General features: G+C 42.9%; 1 protein-coding gene across 1 annotated transcript in view; it reads left to right on the forward strand.

Annotated features, from left to right (window-relative positions):
* LOC310994985 (NLR family CARD domain-containing protein 3-like) overlaps positions 1 to 20,475 on the forward strand; it is a gene marked incomplete at both ends in the record, with an annotated part of 43,838 nt that overhangs the window by 11,599 nt on the left and 11,764 nt on the right. Inside the window, 2 exons of the mRNA XM_083983915.1 lie at positions 8,089 to 8,262; positions 14,147 to 14,193. Of these exons, the coding sequence (XP_083840041.1) occupies positions 8,089 to 8,262; positions 14,147 to 14,193 (221 nt within the window). The remainder of the gene's footprint in view (positions 1 to 8,088; positions 8,263 to 14,146; positions 14,194 to 20,475) is intronic.

Genomic DNA, 20,475 nt, shown 5'->3' on the forward strand with positions numbered 1-20,475 from the left:
AAAGAAAAAACCCAACATCAGCGCAGATTCAATGCATTTCACACAGCGCAACCAGCAAGAGTGTTTTATTTTTTTTTAAAAAGAAGAGAGAGAGAGAGAGAGAGAGAGAGAGAGAGAGAGAGCCCGTATCCTATTCTCAGCGCGCATCCAGCCCAGACTGGCGCATCTGGTCGGGAACTGCAGTTGAGAATTTATTATTAAGCTTACTAAATTGTTTATATTCAGTTTTTTAGGAGGTGACAGAAACGTCAACAGGACAGGGCGGCGTATTAACCCGCTGAAACAACAGGTGACGCCGCATGAGGGGGCGGACCCTGTCAGTTATTCGTTTTTTTCAGTTGCATGTATATTGAGACAAGGACAGAAGTCCGACTTGACGCCAAAATCGAATTTTGAGCCTAGCTCGATTAAGCTCTGCATGTAAACGTACTGACTAATGACTGAATTTCATTTTTTGGCAAACTTTTCCTTTAAAGCTTATAATGAAAAAAATGAAAATAAAAACAGGAACCGTGCACTGGGGCGTGAAAATCATAGATATACATATAGGATAGAGTGCCTTGAGAAAGAGAGTGGCGACCTTGACACATAGCATTTATTGACGTTACTGATTATCGTGGTTTTCCTATTGTTTCCAATTGCTGTCAACCACTTCCAGGAACTTTTGGAGGGCGTGACCGGCCAGCACTTAGACATGGTTGACATACTTTCTCTTTCAAAGTACTCACTTCCCTTCTATGCACGGCACTAGACTACCTGCTGCCTTCTCATCGAAACAACACACACTCGTTGCTCCAGAGATGGTAAAACATGCAAACTAATTATTTACTTGTGTATTTTGTGTTGAAACTCGTGAGAAGTTATTTTATTGTGGTTCACTTCCTTTTTGTCTTGTGTAAGGACTGTCACTGTGAGGTGTGTCTGTGGAAGATAGGCTTCACACGACTGAAACTTAGCACTATCATATTTTTATCTATATAAGAGCTGCAACTTAGAATAAATGGTAAAATGGTAAATGTTCTGTCTTTATATAGCGCTTTACTACCTGTAACGATACCCAAAGCGCTTTACAGTACATCACATTCACCCATTCACACACACATTCACACACTGATGGCGGTTAGTTTAAAGAATAGTTTAAAAGGCTATTTTCATGTAAAAACAAAAACAAAACAAACTATTTGATTTTAATAAAATGATTCGTATTACATTTTAAAAATGTTCTATTTGTGGAACTGGGTTTCTTAAACAGGTTAGCCAGGGTTTTGATGTAATTTTGATGTTTTATATATATAGGCTATATTTTTTTTGTATAATTTATGTTTAGTGTTCAGAGACTTCATAATGCTTGGAGTTATCCATGGTTTAATCAGTGTCTGATGAGGTTTGGGAGACACCAGGCGTAATGGAAAACTGAAATCATAAGCCTGAGAGAGATATTCTGAAAACAATGTCAAGGCCTTTTGTGGGTCTACAGATTGAAGGATTTCAGTCCATGTATACTTGCCAACCTTTAGTTTGAATTTTGCTCTATTTGTTTCATTGACTTTTCTCTTGTGTTTTAAGTTTTGTGTTCAAAATTGCCTCTTGTGTGGAGTAAGTAGACAATTGTGAGCATAGGGAGCAACAGTTGAGTGAGAAAATACTCAGGATTACCAAGATTTCAAGCTGATTTCAGGAGGAATTGCTGCTGCTGCTGCTACTGCTGTCTCTACTGTTTGACGGTAGAGACAGACAAGCTACTGTTTGACGGGACATGAGAAAAGCTTTTGATGCTGTTTCAAATTGAGTTAAATATTGTTATGAAGTGGCACTTATTTAGGAACTTCACATTTGTGTCAGGCTGGTTTTATGGGAAATGTGGGCGACTGCCCAGGGCGCAATCTTTGTGAGGGCGCATAAGCGCTCTCCATAAAAAAAAGACAAAACAAAATTTGCCAGACTCATTTCCATTTCAATTTAGTGTAGTATTATTGTATTGTTGTATTTCAGTAGAATGGTGGTGTCGTGAATTCTAGTTGGTTGGTGGTTGGCTACATGCCATTGGTCACATAGCCTAGACATTGAGCTGTCACGTATCATTTTGTGATACGTGACTTACAGACTGTTTATATTTTACTTAGAGAGGATGTGGTTTAGCTGCCTGATAGAAGCAGATCTGTGAGAACCGTTGTCTACGGAAAGGCGTATGAGCCCAAAAGAACAGCCAGGCAGCCCAGTCCAGAGAGCAGAGAAGAGAGAGAGGGAGGTCTGATTGTAACCTGAGACCCGAGAAATAAATGCAGAAAGTGAACGAACTGTTTTTGCAGTTTTGGTCAAAATGAATCATACTCCATGTCCTTAAAACACAGTCCTCACTAGTACAGACTTGTCTTCACTGGAGCCTTGTTCCCTTCCTTGATTAATCTGTTCAAGAGCAAATATTCAGTCAAAGGTCAAAGGACGATGTGTTATTGTTGTTACTTGGAGGAAGAATCAACAGCAGTTTGACTCAGGGAAGATCATTAATGGAATCTTTAAATACATTATTATTTTTATGTTTTATTTGTTTTAAACATTGTATTTAATATATGTCTTCAAATGTCTTTCTTCTGATTAAAACATAGTACAATGATTCCTCTGGACTGAGAGTGAATGTATCAGTATGGACTATAACAACATCACTTCTGCTGTATCAATGTTTAAAACTACCATTAACTCTTGTTGTGTCTTGTTGTGATGAAGCCTGTTGTTGTGTTTGTGTGAAGGTGGGGGCTCTGCTATGAGTCAATGTGAGGACAGAGAGGAGGGAGCCCCTCCCTCTAAAACCACTCTGAGGGGGGAACATGAGAGCCAGACCAAAGCTCAGAGGTGAGATGAGGATCTCTAACTGTCCATGACTCTTCACACTGTTTTTATTGAGCTTACTTGACATTCTTGGTGATACTGGGCAGCATCAGTAAAAACCAACTTGATTTCTCATGTGATTTGATGTTTATTTGGGTCATTATAAGGTTCAGTATATCTCATTATTTGTTATTTTCCTTGTTACCAGCACCAAGAAGCAGAGAGAAGACTCTCCTGTCCCCAGCTGTTTGTCCATGAAGAGTAACATGTCTCTGATTCCACCCTATAATTTTAAAAGTGGACAACAGTCTGTTGTCCCCAGCTGTGTGTCCATGAAGAGTAACATGTCTCTGGATCCACCCTATAATTTTAAAAGTGGACAACAGTCTGTTGTCCCCAGCTGTGTGTCCATGAAGAGTGACCGGCCTATGGCTCAGCTTGATGACATCACAGAAAGGTAAAACCTTATTATTCTCTAGAAGCTCAAAATTTTGCTTCATCATGTCATGTTGTTCATAGAAAACATCTGTAAAAACTCAACTTTCCACAAACTTTACAGAGCACTTTAAAAACAACCAAAGTGCTGCACAGATTAATGAAAACATGCCATTATTAAAATGCCATAAAATACATAATACATAAATACAAATGAGTTTTAAATAAACACACAAATTACAAGTAAAAGACAAATGTATCAACTCAACTGAATGCTGGTGTAACAGAGGGTCTGGGTGCCAAGTGGTCATTGACCTCTTGGCATAATTAATGGTTTGCATCGTTGCCCGCTGTGCCGGAGACCAGGGTTCGAACCCCACCTGGGGCATTCCGTACTGAAACACAACGCAGAGGGCCAGATTATTATCGGCTACACTAGGGAGAAAAAGCGCATTTTTAGGGAGGATTTAAACGTCTATATTGACTCCGCTGACCAGATGAGCCACGGCTGTTCCAATGCTGAGGAGCAACCGCAGTAAAAACTTGGTCACCCTCTGTCTTCGACCGAGTTGTGTAGCAGCTGATTGGCTGATCTCAGTACTCTGGCAGGTGCATGGATATGTAGGAGCTCAGTAAGGTACTGGGGAACCAGCCCATTAAGACAACAAACTGTAAAACCTTAAAAAGAAACCAGGAGCCAGTGAAGTGAGGCCAAGACGATTGTTGTGTGATCTTGCTTACATTTTCCAGTTAGCCCAGAAAATCACTTGGAAAATCTGATAGATTGCACCCAAGCATTATGATCTCCATCTTATTTTCATTAAAGTCTAAGTTTTAAGTTTTTGGCCATCCAGGATTTTACTTCAATCAAGGTGATCAGAAGGACCGGATCAGTCATTGGCCTAGTCCCAGAGTCTCTTGAGGTCATTGTTGAGAAGAGAACTAGGTCAAAATTAAAACTGATCCTGAGCCAAGAAAACCAGCGTACTGCATAATGTTTTTAAAGGAGACATATTCTGCCCCTTTTCCACAAATTAAAATAGTTCCTAGGTTTGTGTAAGCGTATAATTGCTATAAATTATTATTCTTTTATATATACTACATATAGCAAGGGTCTTGAGAGCATCGCCATCTTGCGCTGCCATGTTTGTACGGCAGCCCAAATAGAAAATCCAGCCAGTCAGAGAGCGTGTTTCACAAGTTTGGCGTTCATAAACAAAGACGAAGAAGACGATGGAAGGAAAGAAGAAGGAGTAGAAAACAGCAGACATATGGTAAAATGGTTTAGTTCTTCACCTCATCGCTCCATGCTCCTGAAATACTCCCAGTCGTCCCAGTCATGGTAAACAAATTTTTTTGTCCTCAGAGGCCACCGTCACTTTGCAGACGAAAGGAGTGAGTGCGAGCAAGCGAGTGCTGCAATCTAAAAAATCTAAAAAAATCTGAACGGTAGATGTCACGGTTTTTCTCCCATCCTACACACCGGAGCATTAAAGACATCTATGTGACATGTGACATGCTTCAGTCAAAATACCCCAAGAATCAAACACAACTCTTTTCATCCTCTCAAAACAGACCTGTTCAGAACGGCTGGTTTCAGTGCCTGTCCCTTTAAATGCAAATGAACCACTGCTTGCCCCGCCCCTTCTACTGGTACCAGGTAGGGGTGGGATTATGCAAATTTGAAAACAAATGACATCATTGGATGACAATTGAGGGAACAGCTCGTAAAACCACATATAACCTGGGGAGCCTACAAATTACTCTTTTTTTCTCACATTTAGGGGACCAGAAGGCAAGACAAACACCCAAATATGTTAAAGAACCTTCAGAAAGTGATATTTCGATCATATTTCCCCTTTAAAGGTCTTTGAAGTTCATTCAGTGAGCTACTAGTGATGCCTCTGTGTTCTACTGAATGACTGAGGAAATCTTTCGTTCCTGAGCAGTCAGATATTTAATAAACATTGTTAGGGTCAAACTTGGCACTGCTGTAGTCTTGAGTGGTATTTATTCAATGTTATCATGCTTTTGTGCTATTTAATCGTGTCCTTCTCTTTTTCAACAATGTCCTATGTTTAGATCATGTTTAACTGACCTTGTTGTGTTTGTTGTGTATCTTGTGTTGTGTTTATGGTGTCTGTTGTCTCTGTGCTGTTTGTTGGCTGTGTGATTTTTTCAGAGATCTCCAGGAGACCTCAGAGGTTCTCAGTGATCAGTCCACCAAGCAGCATCACACAGACCTGGACTCCATATTTATGGTGTGTAAATGTGTGTGTTGTTGTGAAGAGAAGTGGTGGCAGTGCCCATCAAAGGATTAAGCTGGTGACTGATGATCTGATGTTTGATCAATTGTGTTTATACTGAAGGTGAAGTTTAAACTGCATGCTATTGTTTTTCCAGTTGCTGGAGGAGAACATTGTCACTTTTGTGAAGAACGAGCTGAAGAGAGCCCAAAAACTTCTGAGTCCAAATTGCCCAGGATTATTAGATAATCCTGACAATGATGATGAGGTAGTGGGTGGTGATGATGAAGATCAGAGGAGGAGCAGAGAGTCATTTCTGAAGATCACAGTGAACGTCCTGAGGAGGATGAAGCAGGAGGAGCTGGCTGACTGTCTGCAGAGCAGTAAGAGAATTTCTAGAACATTTTCTAGTAGATAGAGATAGAGTGAAATAAACTCCTAAAGTGTTATTTCAGTCAATCATTAATGAACCAATTGGTGTTGGAGTTTATATTGTTGGAAAGCCTATTAGTCACCTTTACAATGAGGTACACCAATTAGTTTTATCAAATATGATTGACTGAAATAACTTTTCCAAACTTTTTTTTTCTAAATTATAAAAAGCTTAAGTGCAATTAGATGTTAAAATTTTGACTTCACATTTCATTTATTGATCTTATTTTTTTTCTCTATTTAGAAAGTCATACTGCAGTTTGTCGTCGTGAACACAAATCTGCCCTGAAGAAGAAGTTCCAGTGTGTGTTTGAGGGGATCTGTAAAGCCGGAAACCCAACCCCTCTGAACCAGATCTACACAGAGCTCTACATCACAGAGGGAGGGACTGGAGGGGTCAATGATGAACATGAGGTCAGACAGATTGAAACAGCGTCCAGGAAACCAGACAGACCAGAAACAACCATCAGACAAGAAGACATCTTTAAAGTCCCACCTGGAAGAGGCCAACCAATCAGAACAGTGATGACAAAGGGAGTGGCTGGCATTGGGAAAACAGTCTTAACTCAGAAGTTCACTCTGGACTGGGCTGAAGATAAAACCAACCAGGACATACACTTCACATTTCCCTTCACCTTCAGAGAGCTGAATGTGCTGAAAGAGAAAAAGTTCAGCTTGGTGGAACTTGTTCATCACTTCTTCTCTGAAACCAAAGAAGCAGGAATCTGCAGGTTTGATCAGTTCCAGGTCGTCTTCATCTTTGACGGTCTGGACGAGTGTCGACTTCCTCTGGACTTCCACAACACTGAGATCCTGACTGATGTGACAGAGTCCACTTCAGTCAACGTGCTGCTGACCAACCTCATCAGGGGGAAACTGCTTCCCACTGCTCGCCTCTGGATAACCACACGACCCGCAGCAGCCAATCAGATCCCTCCTTACTGTGTTGACATGGTGACAGAGGTCAGAGGGTTCACTGACCCACAGAAGGAGGAGTACTTCAGGAAGAGGTTCAGAGATGAGGAGCAGGCCAGAGAGATCATCTCCCACATCCAGACATCACAAAGCCTCCACATCATGTGCCACATCCCAGTCTTCTGCTGGATCACTGCTACAGTTCTGGAGGAGCTGTTGAAGACCAGAGAGGGAGGAGAGCTGCCCAAGACCCTGACTGAGATGTACATCCATTTCCTGGTGGTTCATCTAAAACTGAAGAAGCTCAAGTATGATGAAGGAGCTGAGACAGATCCACACTGGAGTCCAGAGAACAGGAAGATAATCACGTCTCTAGGAAAACTGGCTTTTGAGCAGCTGCAGAAAGGAAACCTGATCTTCTATGAATCAGACCTGACAGAGTGTGGCATCGATATCATAGCAGCCTCACTGTACTCAGGAGTGTTCACACAGATCTTTAAAGAGGAGAAAGGCCTGTACCAGGTCCAGGACAAGGTGTTCTGCTTCGTCCATCTGAGTGTTCAGGAGTTTCTGGCTGCTCTTCATGTTTATCTGACCTTCATCAAATCTGGAATCAATCTGATGTCACAACAACAAACAACGTCCTGGTGGTCTAAAGTCTCAAGAGAAAAACCTGAATCAGAATCTTTCTACCAGAGCGCTGTGGACGAGGCCTTACAGAGTCCAAATGGACACCTGGACTTGTTCCTCCGCTTCCTCCTGGGTCTTTCACTGGAGACCAATCAGACTCTCCTACGAGTTCCAACATCAAAGTCAGGAAGTAGCTCACAAAACAAAAAAAAAATCATCCAGTACATCAAGACAAAGATCAGTGAGAATCTGTCTGCAGAGAAAAGCATCAACCTGTTCCACTGTCTGAATGAACTGAATGATCGTTCTCTAGTGGAGGAGATCCAACAGTCCCTGAGATCAGGACGTCTCTCCACAGATGAAATGTCTCCTGCTCAGTGGTCAGCTCTGGTCTTCATCTTACTGTCATCAGAAAAATATCTGGACAAGTTTGACCTGAAGAAATACTCTGCTTCAGAGGAGGCTCTTCTGAGGCTGCTGCCAGTGGTCAAAGCCTCCAACAAAGCTCTGTAAGTGCATATACAGTATATCCATTTGGATTAACTTTTTCTCTTTGTCAAGTTCAAAGTTACTGGTTCCTTTTGTCTGGTTGTTCTCCTTTCAGGCTGAGCAGCTGTAACCTCTCAGAGAAAAGTTGTGAAGCCCTGGTCTCAGTCCTCAGCTCCCAGTCCTCTAGTCTGAGACACCTGGACCTGAGTGACAACAACCTGCAGGACTCAGGAGTGAAGCTGCTGTCTGGTGGACTGGAGAGTCCACACTGTAAACTGGAGACTCTCAGGTAGGGTGAATTTAGCAAAGCTTCATATATCTTTTATGATCTTGCATTGAATGAGGTGTAATAATAAAGTGGGAAGGTTTGCAGAATCGGGCTGCAGAGTTGCAGACACCAATAGTTTAATATTTGTACTATTAATAATAATAATATTTTGTGTTCCTGGTATGTACGTTCAAGATGGCTGCCGTGAAGTGAGTGTGTGTGTGTTACAAGCTGCAGTCTGATGGTTCAACTATCTGTATACTAAGGTTGCTGGGACGCATATTTTCCACACTAAACTTTGATGGTGTTAATCAGCTACTTGTGCTCATCCTAAGGATACAAAAATAACGAGCCTTTAGCACCAAACCATCGAGTTGTCTGGACTTCAGGCCTCTCTTTACTTCGGGTGGAAAAGCTGCCAGCTTCACAATGGGTGACGAGCCAATTTCTCTCCAAAGCATCATGGACAAGATGCAACAAATGATGTGCAACATGACTACACACATAGACACTAAAATTGATCCACTTGGTGCAAGTCTGACAAAGATTGAAAGCTCACTCCATATGCTTGGAGAGCAAGTCAACGAGCTTGAGCAGAGAGTCAGCTCTAACAAAGACAACATAACAGACCTGACGTGTAAAAACGCTTGAAAAGGAAAACACCGACCTGAAAGCATGGGCTGAAGATGCCGAGAACCGGAGCAGGCGCTCGAACCTACGCTTCATCGGCATTCCCGAAAGGGCCGAGGGGAATGATATCCTGGGCTTCATGAGACATCTCGTGGTGCAGCTCCTCGGTGAAGCGAATTTCTCCACTCCTCCTGTGATCGAGCGCTGCCATCGCACGGCCGTCAGGGACAACCTCAGAGCCAAGGGACCAAGACCAATCCTGGTAAAGTTCCACTACTTCCAGGACAAGCTGAAGATTTTGAAACTTTCCCAGGAGAAGAAGGAGCCTCTCCAATACAAAGGAACTCGAGTCTACATCTACCCGGACTTCTCCGCCGGCTTAGTCCAGAGACGTCGGGGGTTCGATACGGCAAAAAAGAAGCTACGTGATCAGGATATCAAATATGCTCTGATCTTTCCCTGCACTCTGAAAGTTGTCCATGCTGGTAAGACACTTTTCTTTCGTACTCCTGAGGAAGCAGAGACATTCCTTGATGAACTCTCACCCATTGACTCCTCCATTGACTCTGATATGACAGCCTAGTGTCAGTAGTCACAGCTAACGTTAGCATCTAAACTTTAGCAACTTTTTTTTCCTCTCTCTCTCCCTCTTCTACTTCTTTTTCTTCTCTTTTCTGCTTTGGACTGAATGTCGTTGGCCTCCTCTATTGTTGCCACTGCATCATTGGGCTGACACTGAACTATTAGTTGTTGTTTTGCTTTTCTTTTCCTTACAAACTTGCAGCTGTAGCTGTTATGGTAGTGCTGCTCAACAACTGTTTGCCGTAAAACGTGCCGCAAATGCAGTAAAACCATAGTAAACTGAGCTGTGCGGTTATCTTGGGTCAATGAATTCTGTTAAAGGTATGAATGTCATTCATTTGAACACTAGGAGCTTGTGGCCTAAAATTGATCTACTGAAAGCCTGGCTCACCTATAATAAACCTCATGTAATTACGCTTTCTGAAACTTGGTTGAACAATAATATTTCTGATAATGAAGTTAACCTTGATAATTATGTTTTATATAGAAAAGACAGAGGCTCAAGAGGAGGGGGTCTCTTGACGTATGTCTCCTCAAATTTGGCTTCAGAACTAGTCTCACCAACGGTGAATCCTCTGCACTTTGAATGCCTCTTTGTTAAAATAACATTACATGAGAACAAACGGCTGATCATAGGTAACATCTATAAACCTCCTAATGCTCCTGCTGAAACTACCAAATGTATTCTGACCACAATCAATTCTTTAGATTGCACTAGTGAAAAAATTATACTGGGTGATTTTAACTCAAATTGGTTACCTCTTCCTCTTACAATGATCGTAATCTTTTTAATGGCATAAACCTAACACAATTGATCACTGAACCGACGAGAGTTGGTCCCAGTTCTTCCTCCTTGCTTGACTGGATCTTAGTTTCCCATCCTGACAGAATCTCACACTCTGGGATATTACCTGACTCCTTCAGTGACCATTCAATTGTCTTCTGCGTCTGGAAAATCAAAATGCCCCATCTTCCTCCCAAATTTAAGTCCGAAAAGCTAATAATATTAACCCTGAACTCTTTATCCACGATATTTTAAGTATAAATTGGGAGAGATTTCAATTAATACCATTTGTTGAAGACGCTTGGAACTTTCTATATACAGAATTTGTTGAGGTTATCAATAAACATGCACCCTGGACAATAAATAAGTCAAGGGTCGACATCTGCCGTGGATAAAAGGAGATCTCATACAGTTGTTTAAACAAAGAGACAAGGCATGGAAAAAACACCGTACAACAAAGGATCCTGCTGACTGGAGCACTTACAAGGAGCTGAGGAATAAATGTAAAACACATACTAGAAATGCTAAAGCAAATTATTATAAAGACTGTTTAGCCACTGATTTTAAGAACCCAAAACAATTTTGGAGGAGAATAAATAGCATAACTAATAAATCCACAGGAAATCCTACTACGCATTTTAGAATAAACAATGAAAGTGTCAGCGAACCACTATTAATTGCAGAGGCATTTAGCCAGCATTTTTCTACCATTGGCAGTTCTGGCCCTCACTCCTACTCTGAATCTTTCCCAACTCCGAGTAGGTGTGGTAGTTCCTTCTCTTTTGGAACAATCACACCAACTGATGTCCAAGGTGTTATTGATAATCCTAACTCTGGATGCAGTGCTGGTCCAGATGGTCTGGAGATTACGTTTTTTCAATTGACCCTTCGCCAACTCCTCCCACAAACGGCTATTGTCCAATCCTACGTTAGCAACCGTAACTATAGGCCTGGCAAGCTTTCCGCAGTGAGTCATTACGTTTGCTTTTGTGGACACATTTTGAGACTAGGACGAAAAACATTTGTTTGTAGAGAAGGATGTTGTTGTTGCTGCTGCTACTACGGCGGCGGCGGCAGCAGCAATATAGAGATGTTCAGATACGAGCGGACTTTTTTTTCGACTTGAGCAAGTGTAAATATGGGGATAACCATATGTTCACCTCCGAAATGACAGCTGTACTTTTAGGGCTTTTACCTGGGCTATCAGGCGAGGGATCCTCCAGGCAGGGACTGCTTTCACTGACTGATACAGCGGTGGGAGAAAACAAAACAGCAGCGAAAGCTGTATGTGGTTCACAATCGCCCAAAAACTTGCAGTTTGACAACGTTTCATGACCAGTGAGATGACGTAAGTCTTCGTGGGTTGATAGACGGTAAAATTACCAGCCCTTACTGCTGCTCTGTACATTGTCCAGTCGTGTCGTTGAACAGATGTTTTATCCTCCTGCGCGAGTCACACGTCACTGAAAACTATGAATGATCTTTGTGACTTCTTCTCTCTATTATCTCAGAACAGTTTATCCAGAAATTTGCTGATATTTCCTTTGAAATCGATACCAAATACTGCCAGGAGCATGGCTGGGAGTGAAAGCTTGCCCGCCGTAGCAACAGTAACCAAGGGGGCGGGGCTTACGCGAAGGGTCAATTGGCCTCTCATATTTTGTCATTTCCTCTGTCTGATCTATTTAATTTATCTTTAGCAACTTGCAAAGTTCCTTCATCCTGGAAATGTGCCAGGGTAACCCCTATTCATAAAGGGGGTGACACCACAGATGTCAATAATTACAGGCCAATCTCAATTATCAATTCCATAACAAAAATATTTGAAAAATTGTTTTTTTGAATTATCCTCATATCTTAATGACCATAACTTAACTCCTCATCAATCTGGTTTTCGACCACATTTTTCGACCACCACTGCACTCCTAAAAGTTACCAGTGATATCTCATCAGCATTTGATAACAATATGCACACATGTGCTATATTTATTGACCTTACTAAAGCATTTGATATGGTTGATCATTATCTTCTTTTGGACAAATTGTATTCTGTTGGTCTTTCTCCTGATTCTTTATTATTTTTCAACTCTTTCCTTCATCATAGAAGTCAATGTGTCTCTTTCCAAGGTTGCCAGTCTGGTTTTAAGATCATTGATAAAGGCGTGCCGCAAGGCTCATCCTTAGGTCCTTTACTATTCTCAGTCTTTATCAATGATCTTCCACAAACTTGTTCTCATTGCCAAATTCATTTATATGCAGACGACACAGTAATATACTCGTCTAGCTCTGATATTTCGCAAATCCAGCATTCATTACAATCTGACTTTATTTCAATCCAAAATAGGTTTTCTTCAAACAAATTGCAACTGAATAAGAAAAAATCATACACCATGTTGTTTTGCACTCGACCCAATTCTTTACCTGCAAGTACTAACTGGTGTATTAGTTTCCTTGATGGAACAGCACTAGTAAAAACTGAAGAATTCAAATACCTGGGTCTTTGGCTTGACTCACAGCTATCCTTTAAATTCCACATTGACTCAGTTTCCAAGAAAATCTATTTTCATCTGAAATCCCTCTATCGGTCTATTGAATGCTTTTCCTTTCAAGTTCGTAAAAGAATCATAACACAACTGATACTCCCAATAATTGACTATGGTGATGTTATCTATCAGAACACCTCAGAAACAAATCTTCACCCTCTTTCTGTCTTGTATAATTGTTTATGTAGATTTATTCTCAGGTGTCCTTAAATGACCCATCACTGTCATATGTACCAGTCTTTGAACTGGCTGGCCCCCAAATCCAGAAGGCATATGCACTGGTTATTATTTATTTTCAAATGCAATTTCCCTTTATATTTGAAACAATATTTGATTCCCTTCAGTTCACAATACAACCTTAGGCATACTGGTCAACTTTTCTTTTTTACCCCTAGAATCAATAAAGAATCTGGTCGACGTGCATTCAAATACAAAGCCCCTGCTGACTGGAATAATCTCCCTGGTTCAATTAGGTCCATATCCTCTTTTCTTCGTTTCAAATCATCATTGTTTACCTACCCTCAAACACCCTGCTCCTGTCTGTGATGTAAGGTCCCTTTGACATGAAGTGTAACTAATCAAATCAACTACTGTATTTTATTTCATCTATTTATTTTTATTATTTACTGGTGTGTTGTATGGGGGGAGTCAAGATCGATAGAGCATTGTAGAGTGTGTGTGAATGGGCGTCTGTGTCTTTATAGGCTATTGTATCATGTGTCTGTTCTCTTTTTTTTTGTTTGTTTGTTTGTTTGTTGTTTCTTCTGCTTACTTTCTTTGTATATTATAATGTACTAAGTATGTTTGTATTTCCGTTGATAACATGGACCCCCTCAAAAATGAGATGGCACATCTCAAGGGGCTATCCTGTAAAATAAAGTATAAAATAAAGTATAAAAGTATAAAGTATTTTATCTGAAGAAGACAAAACTCACACTGATTCAGCGTGTGTGTGTGTGTGTGTGTGTGTGTGTGTGTGTGTGTGTGTGTGTGTGTGTGTGTGTGTGTGTGTGTGTGTGTGTGTGTGTGTGTGTGTGTGTGTGTGTGTGTGTGTGTGTGTGTGTGTGTGTGTTCAGTCTGTCAGGTTGTCAGGTCTCAGAGGAAGGCTGTTCTTCTCTGGCCTCAGCTCTGAGCTCCAACCCCTCCCATCTGAGAGAGCTGGACCTGAGCTACAATCATCCAGGAGACTCAGGAATGAAGCTGCTGTCTGCTGGACTGGAGGATCCAGATTGGAGACTGAAGACTCTCAGGTATGGACAGATGGACAGACAACAGCAGCTCTTACAATGTGTCCTTGTCTCTGACTAACTGAACTGATTAACTGAGTGAAGGTGGATGAAGTTGAACCTGACTTTGTTTCCTCCAGGTTGGACCTTTGTGGACCTCAGAGACTGAGACCTGGTCTGAGGAAGTGTGAGTGTGTTTTAAATTTGATTCATGAGAACACAGCTGCATACAAGACTTGATTTTTACATTTCCCAGAAGTAGAAGTCTAATTTCTCCACAGTTTCAACCAGGATTTACTTTTTCTTTTTGTCAATGTGGCTGGAAAGATGTTGGAATTCAATCAATTTGAATCCACAAACAACAAACTGATCACATTGATCCAACAAAACAAATCAATACATGTTAGTAACAGTGGAGCCAACAGAACCATAAATACAACAGGCTTTTTGAGGGTAACATTTATGCTTTTTGTAAATGTATATTTTTGGTATTTTGTTATTATTTGTGTGAAACCTTGGACGTCATGGGACGCAAGACAAATGTGTGATCTGACAATAAAGTGTAATCGTATCTTATCTTATAATTAATGTCACAAAGAAGTTGAAAAGATGATTAAAGTGATCTGAAGTGGATTTATCCTCCAGTTCCTCCCTAAATGGCAGACCTGGGGCCAGATGTGAATACCATTTAAACTGGTGTTTGTATAAACACAGTATGTGGATGGTTCCATCTTTTCAGTCTCAACATTGATCTTTAAATCAATAATTTGTATTGTTTTAATTCCATTAAAGCAGGGGTCTCAAACTCAAATGAGCTGGGGGCCACTGCTGGCACTGTCATCTCAGTGGAGGGCCACTAAAGTTTTCAAGACGAATATAAAAAAAAATCACAAATATTTCTGAAAACGGGGTTTATTTTCAAATATTGTATGATAATTAGGGCTGTCAAACGATTAAAATTTTAATCCTTTAATTTCCTGAGTTAATCACATAGTATTTTTCTTTTTTGCTTGAAATACCAGCAAGATGAATGGAAAGCATAATAAACATCCAGATCTGGACATTTCTTATGCTTTCCATGCTTTCCAAATACTATTTTCATGGTAGTATTTAAAAATCAGCTGTCAGAGAGAGAGCAGCCTCGTTTGGTGACAAGAAGAAAAAGTTCTCTAGTGTAGGAACATGAGGAGAAAAAACATATGCAGGTTTTCTGTAACATCATAAGACCTCCCCCCCCCCCCACGCACACACACACCCCACCCCCCTCCCTCCCTCACTCCCTCCCTCACTAGGCTGAATGAACGGGAGATTGGGGAAAAAAATAACAACTCGCCAGTCGAAGCGGCAGCTCTACGTCGCGCACAACCACAACCACAACAACGGCAACAACAGCAACATGTTGCAGTGGATTATCACTGTTTGTGTATGAGACACTGAGACACCGGGACCACGGGGCAGAGCGAGTCCTCACAGTACAAATACGACCGTCGGTGTGACGTGTAGACGCAGCAGGACGACTCCTCAGTCCATGAGCTTCATGTCTCAGACCGGATCATGTGAATCCAGCTGCAGAAATATCCAGAGGACGGGAGCGTCGCGCTAACCGTAGTAACTCACACACACAGACATGCACACAGCCTACCTGTGATCACGTCTGGAGAAGGCAGCTTCTCTGTTTCCCCCAACTACGGAGCGGCCCGAGGTTAGCGCATTAATCGCGCATTTAAAAAAATAGGGCCGTTAAAAGCATTTTGCATTAAGGCATTAACTTTGACAGCCTTTCCTACTTTTCATGTCAAGACGCGGGCCAGATGTAGGGGGGCCGCGGGCCGGATGTGGCCCCCGGGCCGGGAGTTTGAGGCCCCTGCATTAAAGCAACAACAAGGAGTTTGTATTTGGTTAGAAAAGAGTCTCATATTAATGTGGATGAATACGTTACCCACTTGTCAATGGGTCCATTTTCAATCAATATATCGTTTTGCCTTTATAGTTATTTTGATATAATTATTTAGTGGTCGAGTCGCCCAGCATTCCTTACTTTTGGTTTTGCGGATGCTGCCCAGCGAGTCATGGGAATAACACAGCCGAATTGCCGTTTATGGTCGGAACTACGACGAAATCTGATCATCCGACCTCTGACTTTCATTCTTGATCAATGAGAACGTTCTTGGCAAATGTTTTCGCTTTCGCCCGTCTTGTGCCAGTCCAAGAATTTCACCGTGCGAGCGGAGGCTCATGGGAAATGTAGTGTGAAAACACTTTGCTTTCCAAAACTCCTCGTTGTCCCTTTAAAGGCGTCATTTTTTTCTCTCCCTATCTTTCTTTTTTATTAGATTATTTGTTGAAACACTTTTTAAAGTCTGTTTCCATGAGAACACAAACTAAATCACTCATATTTGAATGGTTGTGATACAGCTGCTCTGATGAACTGGGACTGAATGGTGTCTAATGAAGACTGCAGATGTTCAAAGACCAGCGGCCGTATTCACAAAGAACCTTAAGGTTAAAAGTAGCTCCTAAGGGCCGAATTTAGGAGCAACTCCTAAAAAAAGTGGGCGTGTCAGTCTTAAATTTAGGACTCCTAGTTTTTTAAAATAAGAGTAATTCACAAAGTATTTTAGGCCTAAAAGTAGCTCCTAAGTCTGGGAGAGCTTAAAAGTCCTCGTGAGGACTCCTAACTCAGTAAGACCTATTCACAAATTCACAAAGAATCGCAAATGGCTGCAGCCAGGCAAATGTATGGAGGACTGCGAATTGTTGCAGAGGAGGGTGTAAAGTGTTCTTTGTTTGACCAACCAGTGAAAGTGGACAAGGCAACACAAGGCAAAGGGCACGGTTTAAAGGAGTCCTTTTATTTATAGAAATATATAAAAAACTAATCAAGTCTATGGGGGAAGTAATTAAAAGAGTCTGGAAGGAGGTGGCTGAGAGTGTGGCTCCGTGTGGCCTGGTGAGTGGCCGGGCTTCACTCACACAGGCTGGCAGGCTGGCTGGATCTGCTGGTCAGTTGGTGTACTGGTTCGGTGTCAAGGCTGTATCATCATTGCTGGCGCTGTGTGCTGTGCTGCTTACGACTGCTGCAGGCTGCTGCACTCCACTTCGTGGCTGTAAAGCGCTTCCGTTCAGCCCTTGAGGTTCCAACCTGACCCAGCGTCCAAAGTGACTCCAACCTACGCCACACGCCACCTGTCACAGAGAAGATCAGAGGGAGACTCAACACCATACATTCAACTTACAATTTCTTAAGACCTCAGACCACATTCACACAGGTACCTGTCACAGAGAAGATCAGAGGGAGACTGAAGGAGAGAGTGTGTGTGGGTAATTAAGCTGGTTGCCGACCTGTCCAGCACACCTGTTTCCAGTTAGCCCGTCACCATGCAATCACTGCAGACACTCACTCTGTTAAAGCCACACTCACTCTGTTCAAACCACACCCACAGCAAAATCCACCACAGTGTCACACAAAATACAAAGATTACTAGCCGATACAGGTTTACCCCGTTACACCCCTCCCTGCTGAAACGGTCATTGTCCCAATGACCACTGTGCAACGGCACACTGGCTCTAACGGTCCTGGTAGCGCTGTGGGGGCATGCCTCTGGTCGCTCTGGTGGATCGTCTGGGCTCTGGAGTCCTGGACGCTGGTCTTGCCTCAGCACCTGTAGGGACCCAGAACCCAACCCATGGGGGCCCGACGGGACCCCTGTTTGAGGTCTGTGGCTGGGGGCTTATGGGCTGGATCACTCGATGATTCGGGCCATCGGACACCTGACGGGGGCCTTGCATCCCATGCTGTAGTGGTGCTGACAGGGGTCTCAAGAGGTTACGATGCACAACTTTTTCAACATTTCCCTCCACTTGTCTGATGACATACACTGGAAGTTCAGGGTCTGGCTGCTTAATCACCATGTACGGTTGTTGCTCCCACTTATTGGCCAGTTTACCCCGGCCCTTGGCTCTCATGTCCTGTAAAAGTACCTGTTGGCCCGTGGTCAGTGGTGAGCCGTCCGCCTTCTGGTCGTAGTAGGTCTTTTGTCTGGCCATCTCAGTGTCTCTGTGTTGTACGGCCCTTTCGAATGCGAGCTGCAGCCTCCGTTGGTGACATTTGACCCAGTCCTCTGTTGATGAGCAGCCCACATTCTCTGAGAGTCCTAGGAGGCGGTCCTGTGGGAGAAATCCCTGCCTCCCAAACATTAAGTAGTGTGGGGGATAGCCAGTAGAGCTGTGCACTGTGTTGTTATATACCTGTAACACTTCCGGGAGATGTTCATGCCAGTTCCTCTTGTCCTCCCCCAGGGTCCCCAGCAGTCCTAGGAGGGTCCTATTAAAGCGTTCACAAGCGCCATTTCCTGCTGGGTGGTAAGGCGTAGTGTGGCTTTTGGCCACTTTATACAAGTTACAGAGTTCTTTCATGAGATGCGATTCAAAATTAGGGCCTTGATCAGACAACAGACGTTTAGGTGCACCAAAAGGCTGGATTACTTTGTTCCACAGTACCTTAGCTGTTGTTGTTGCTGTTTGGTCTCTGGTCGCTACTGCCCAGGCGTACTTGGTGAAGTGATCTACCATAACCAGCACATTGTGGTATGCGTCTTCTGGGTGACCTATGGACAAAAAATCTACAGACAATAATTCCAAGGGAGCAGAGGTCAAAATAGGGGTCAGAGGCGCAGGCCTAGAGTTAGGAGCCTTACGCAAAACACACTGCTGGCATTGTGCACACCGATCCGTTACCTCCTTGGCCAATTGTGGCCAGAAAAACCTTCTCTGAATCAGAGAGACAGTCTTTTCAGGGCCCCAGTGTCCAGCCTGCTCATGATACAACTGCCAGATATAATGTCGCTCACCTTCAGGAACCACATGTTGGGTTATGGGGTCAACTTCCTTTGGGTCTTGTCGTGTCCGACACAGCACTCCATCCACCAGGGAAAGCCGGGGCCAGTGACGCAGGATCTGCTGGACTGGCTTGGTCTCTCGTTGTCGCTCTCTTTTATTGGGCAGAGAGCCTCTTTGTACATACTCGATTACTCTGACCAAAGTGGCGTCCGCATTTTGAAGACTCCTCCACTGGTCAGGTGTCCTTTCGGGAAACAAGGGTATCCCCGGTGTAGCACTTTGAAGGCTCGGCTTTGTAATGTTCTTTCCTGTACCGATGCACAGTGCTTTCACAGTCCTGGCTCCAATATGGGTGAAAGCTGGTATCTCCAGCCCCTCTTTTCTCTCCTCAGAGTCTGATATGGGGGCTTCTGGGGGAAAACGAGACAGAGCATCTGCACTTTGATTAGTACGTCCTGGTTTATATTTTATTTCAAACTGAAAGCTCGCCAGGCGCGCTGCCCATCTCTGCTCCAAGCTCCCAAGTTTAGCCGAGTTTAAGTGCACCAGAGGATTATTGTCCGTATATATAACAAATGGAGCACAGTGCAAGTATTCTGCAAATTTCTGGGTTACTGCCCAGGTCAAAGCCAAAAATTCAAGCTTAAAGGAGCTGTAATTTTTGTCGTTTTTCTCTGTGGGGCTTAAGGCCCGGCTGGCAAATGCAATTACCCTCTCTTTTCCATCCTGCACCTGACTCAGTACAGCTCCCAGGCCTCGGCTGCTGGCGTCTGTATACAAGACAAAAGGAAGGTCAGAATCAGCATAAGCCAGTATTGGTGCAGAGGTTAGGGTCTTCTTTAGTGTGTCAAAAGCATCCTGACAAGTTGAGTCCCAGTTAGCAATTAGTTGATGACCTGAGGCTCTTGAGTGTTTTGGACTGATTCCTCTTAAGAGTTCGTTTAATGGTTTGGCTATTTTAGCAAAGTCTTTCACAAACCTGCGATAATAGCCGGCCAGTCCCAAAAAAGACTGTAGTTGTTTCACTGTCTTGGGGGTCGGCCATTCTTGAACACACTTCACCTTCTCGGGGTCTGGGGAGATCCCCTCTGCTGACACACGATGTCCCAAGTACTGCACTTCTTTTTTCAACAGGTGGCACTTGTCAGACTTTAATTTTAAGCCATGTTTTTTCAGTTTGTCCAAAATGACATCCAAATGTTTTAGGTGTGAATCAAAGTCAGGAGAATATATTATGACATCATCAAGGTAAATCAACAAAGACTGTAGGTTGTGGTCTCCTAAACAGGTGTGCATTAACCTTTGGAATGTGGCAGGCGCATTTGACAAACCAAAAGGCATTCGGGTAAATTCATATAGCCCCATGGGAGTAACAAAGGCAGTCTTTTCCCTGTCGGCGGGGGCAACCTCAACCTGCCAATATCCACTCGCCAGGTCTAATGTGGAAAAATACTTTGCTTTGTTCAAGCTGGCCAATGACTCCTCAATTCGAGGGAGTGGGTAAGCATCTTTGTGGGTTGCTGCATTGAGCTTACGATAATCCACACAGAATCGTGGTGTTCCATCTTTTTTGCGCACTAATACGATGGGGGCAGCCCAAGGACTAGCGCTGGGTGTAATGATTTTAGAA

Source organism: Trachurus trachurus (genome assembly GCF_905171665.1).
Source record: "Trachurus trachurus genome assembly, chromosome: 12".
In the NCBI taxonomy this organism is placed as follows: domain Eukaryota; kingdom Metazoa; phylum Chordata; class Actinopteri; order Carangiformes; family Carangidae; genus Trachurus; species Trachurus trachurus.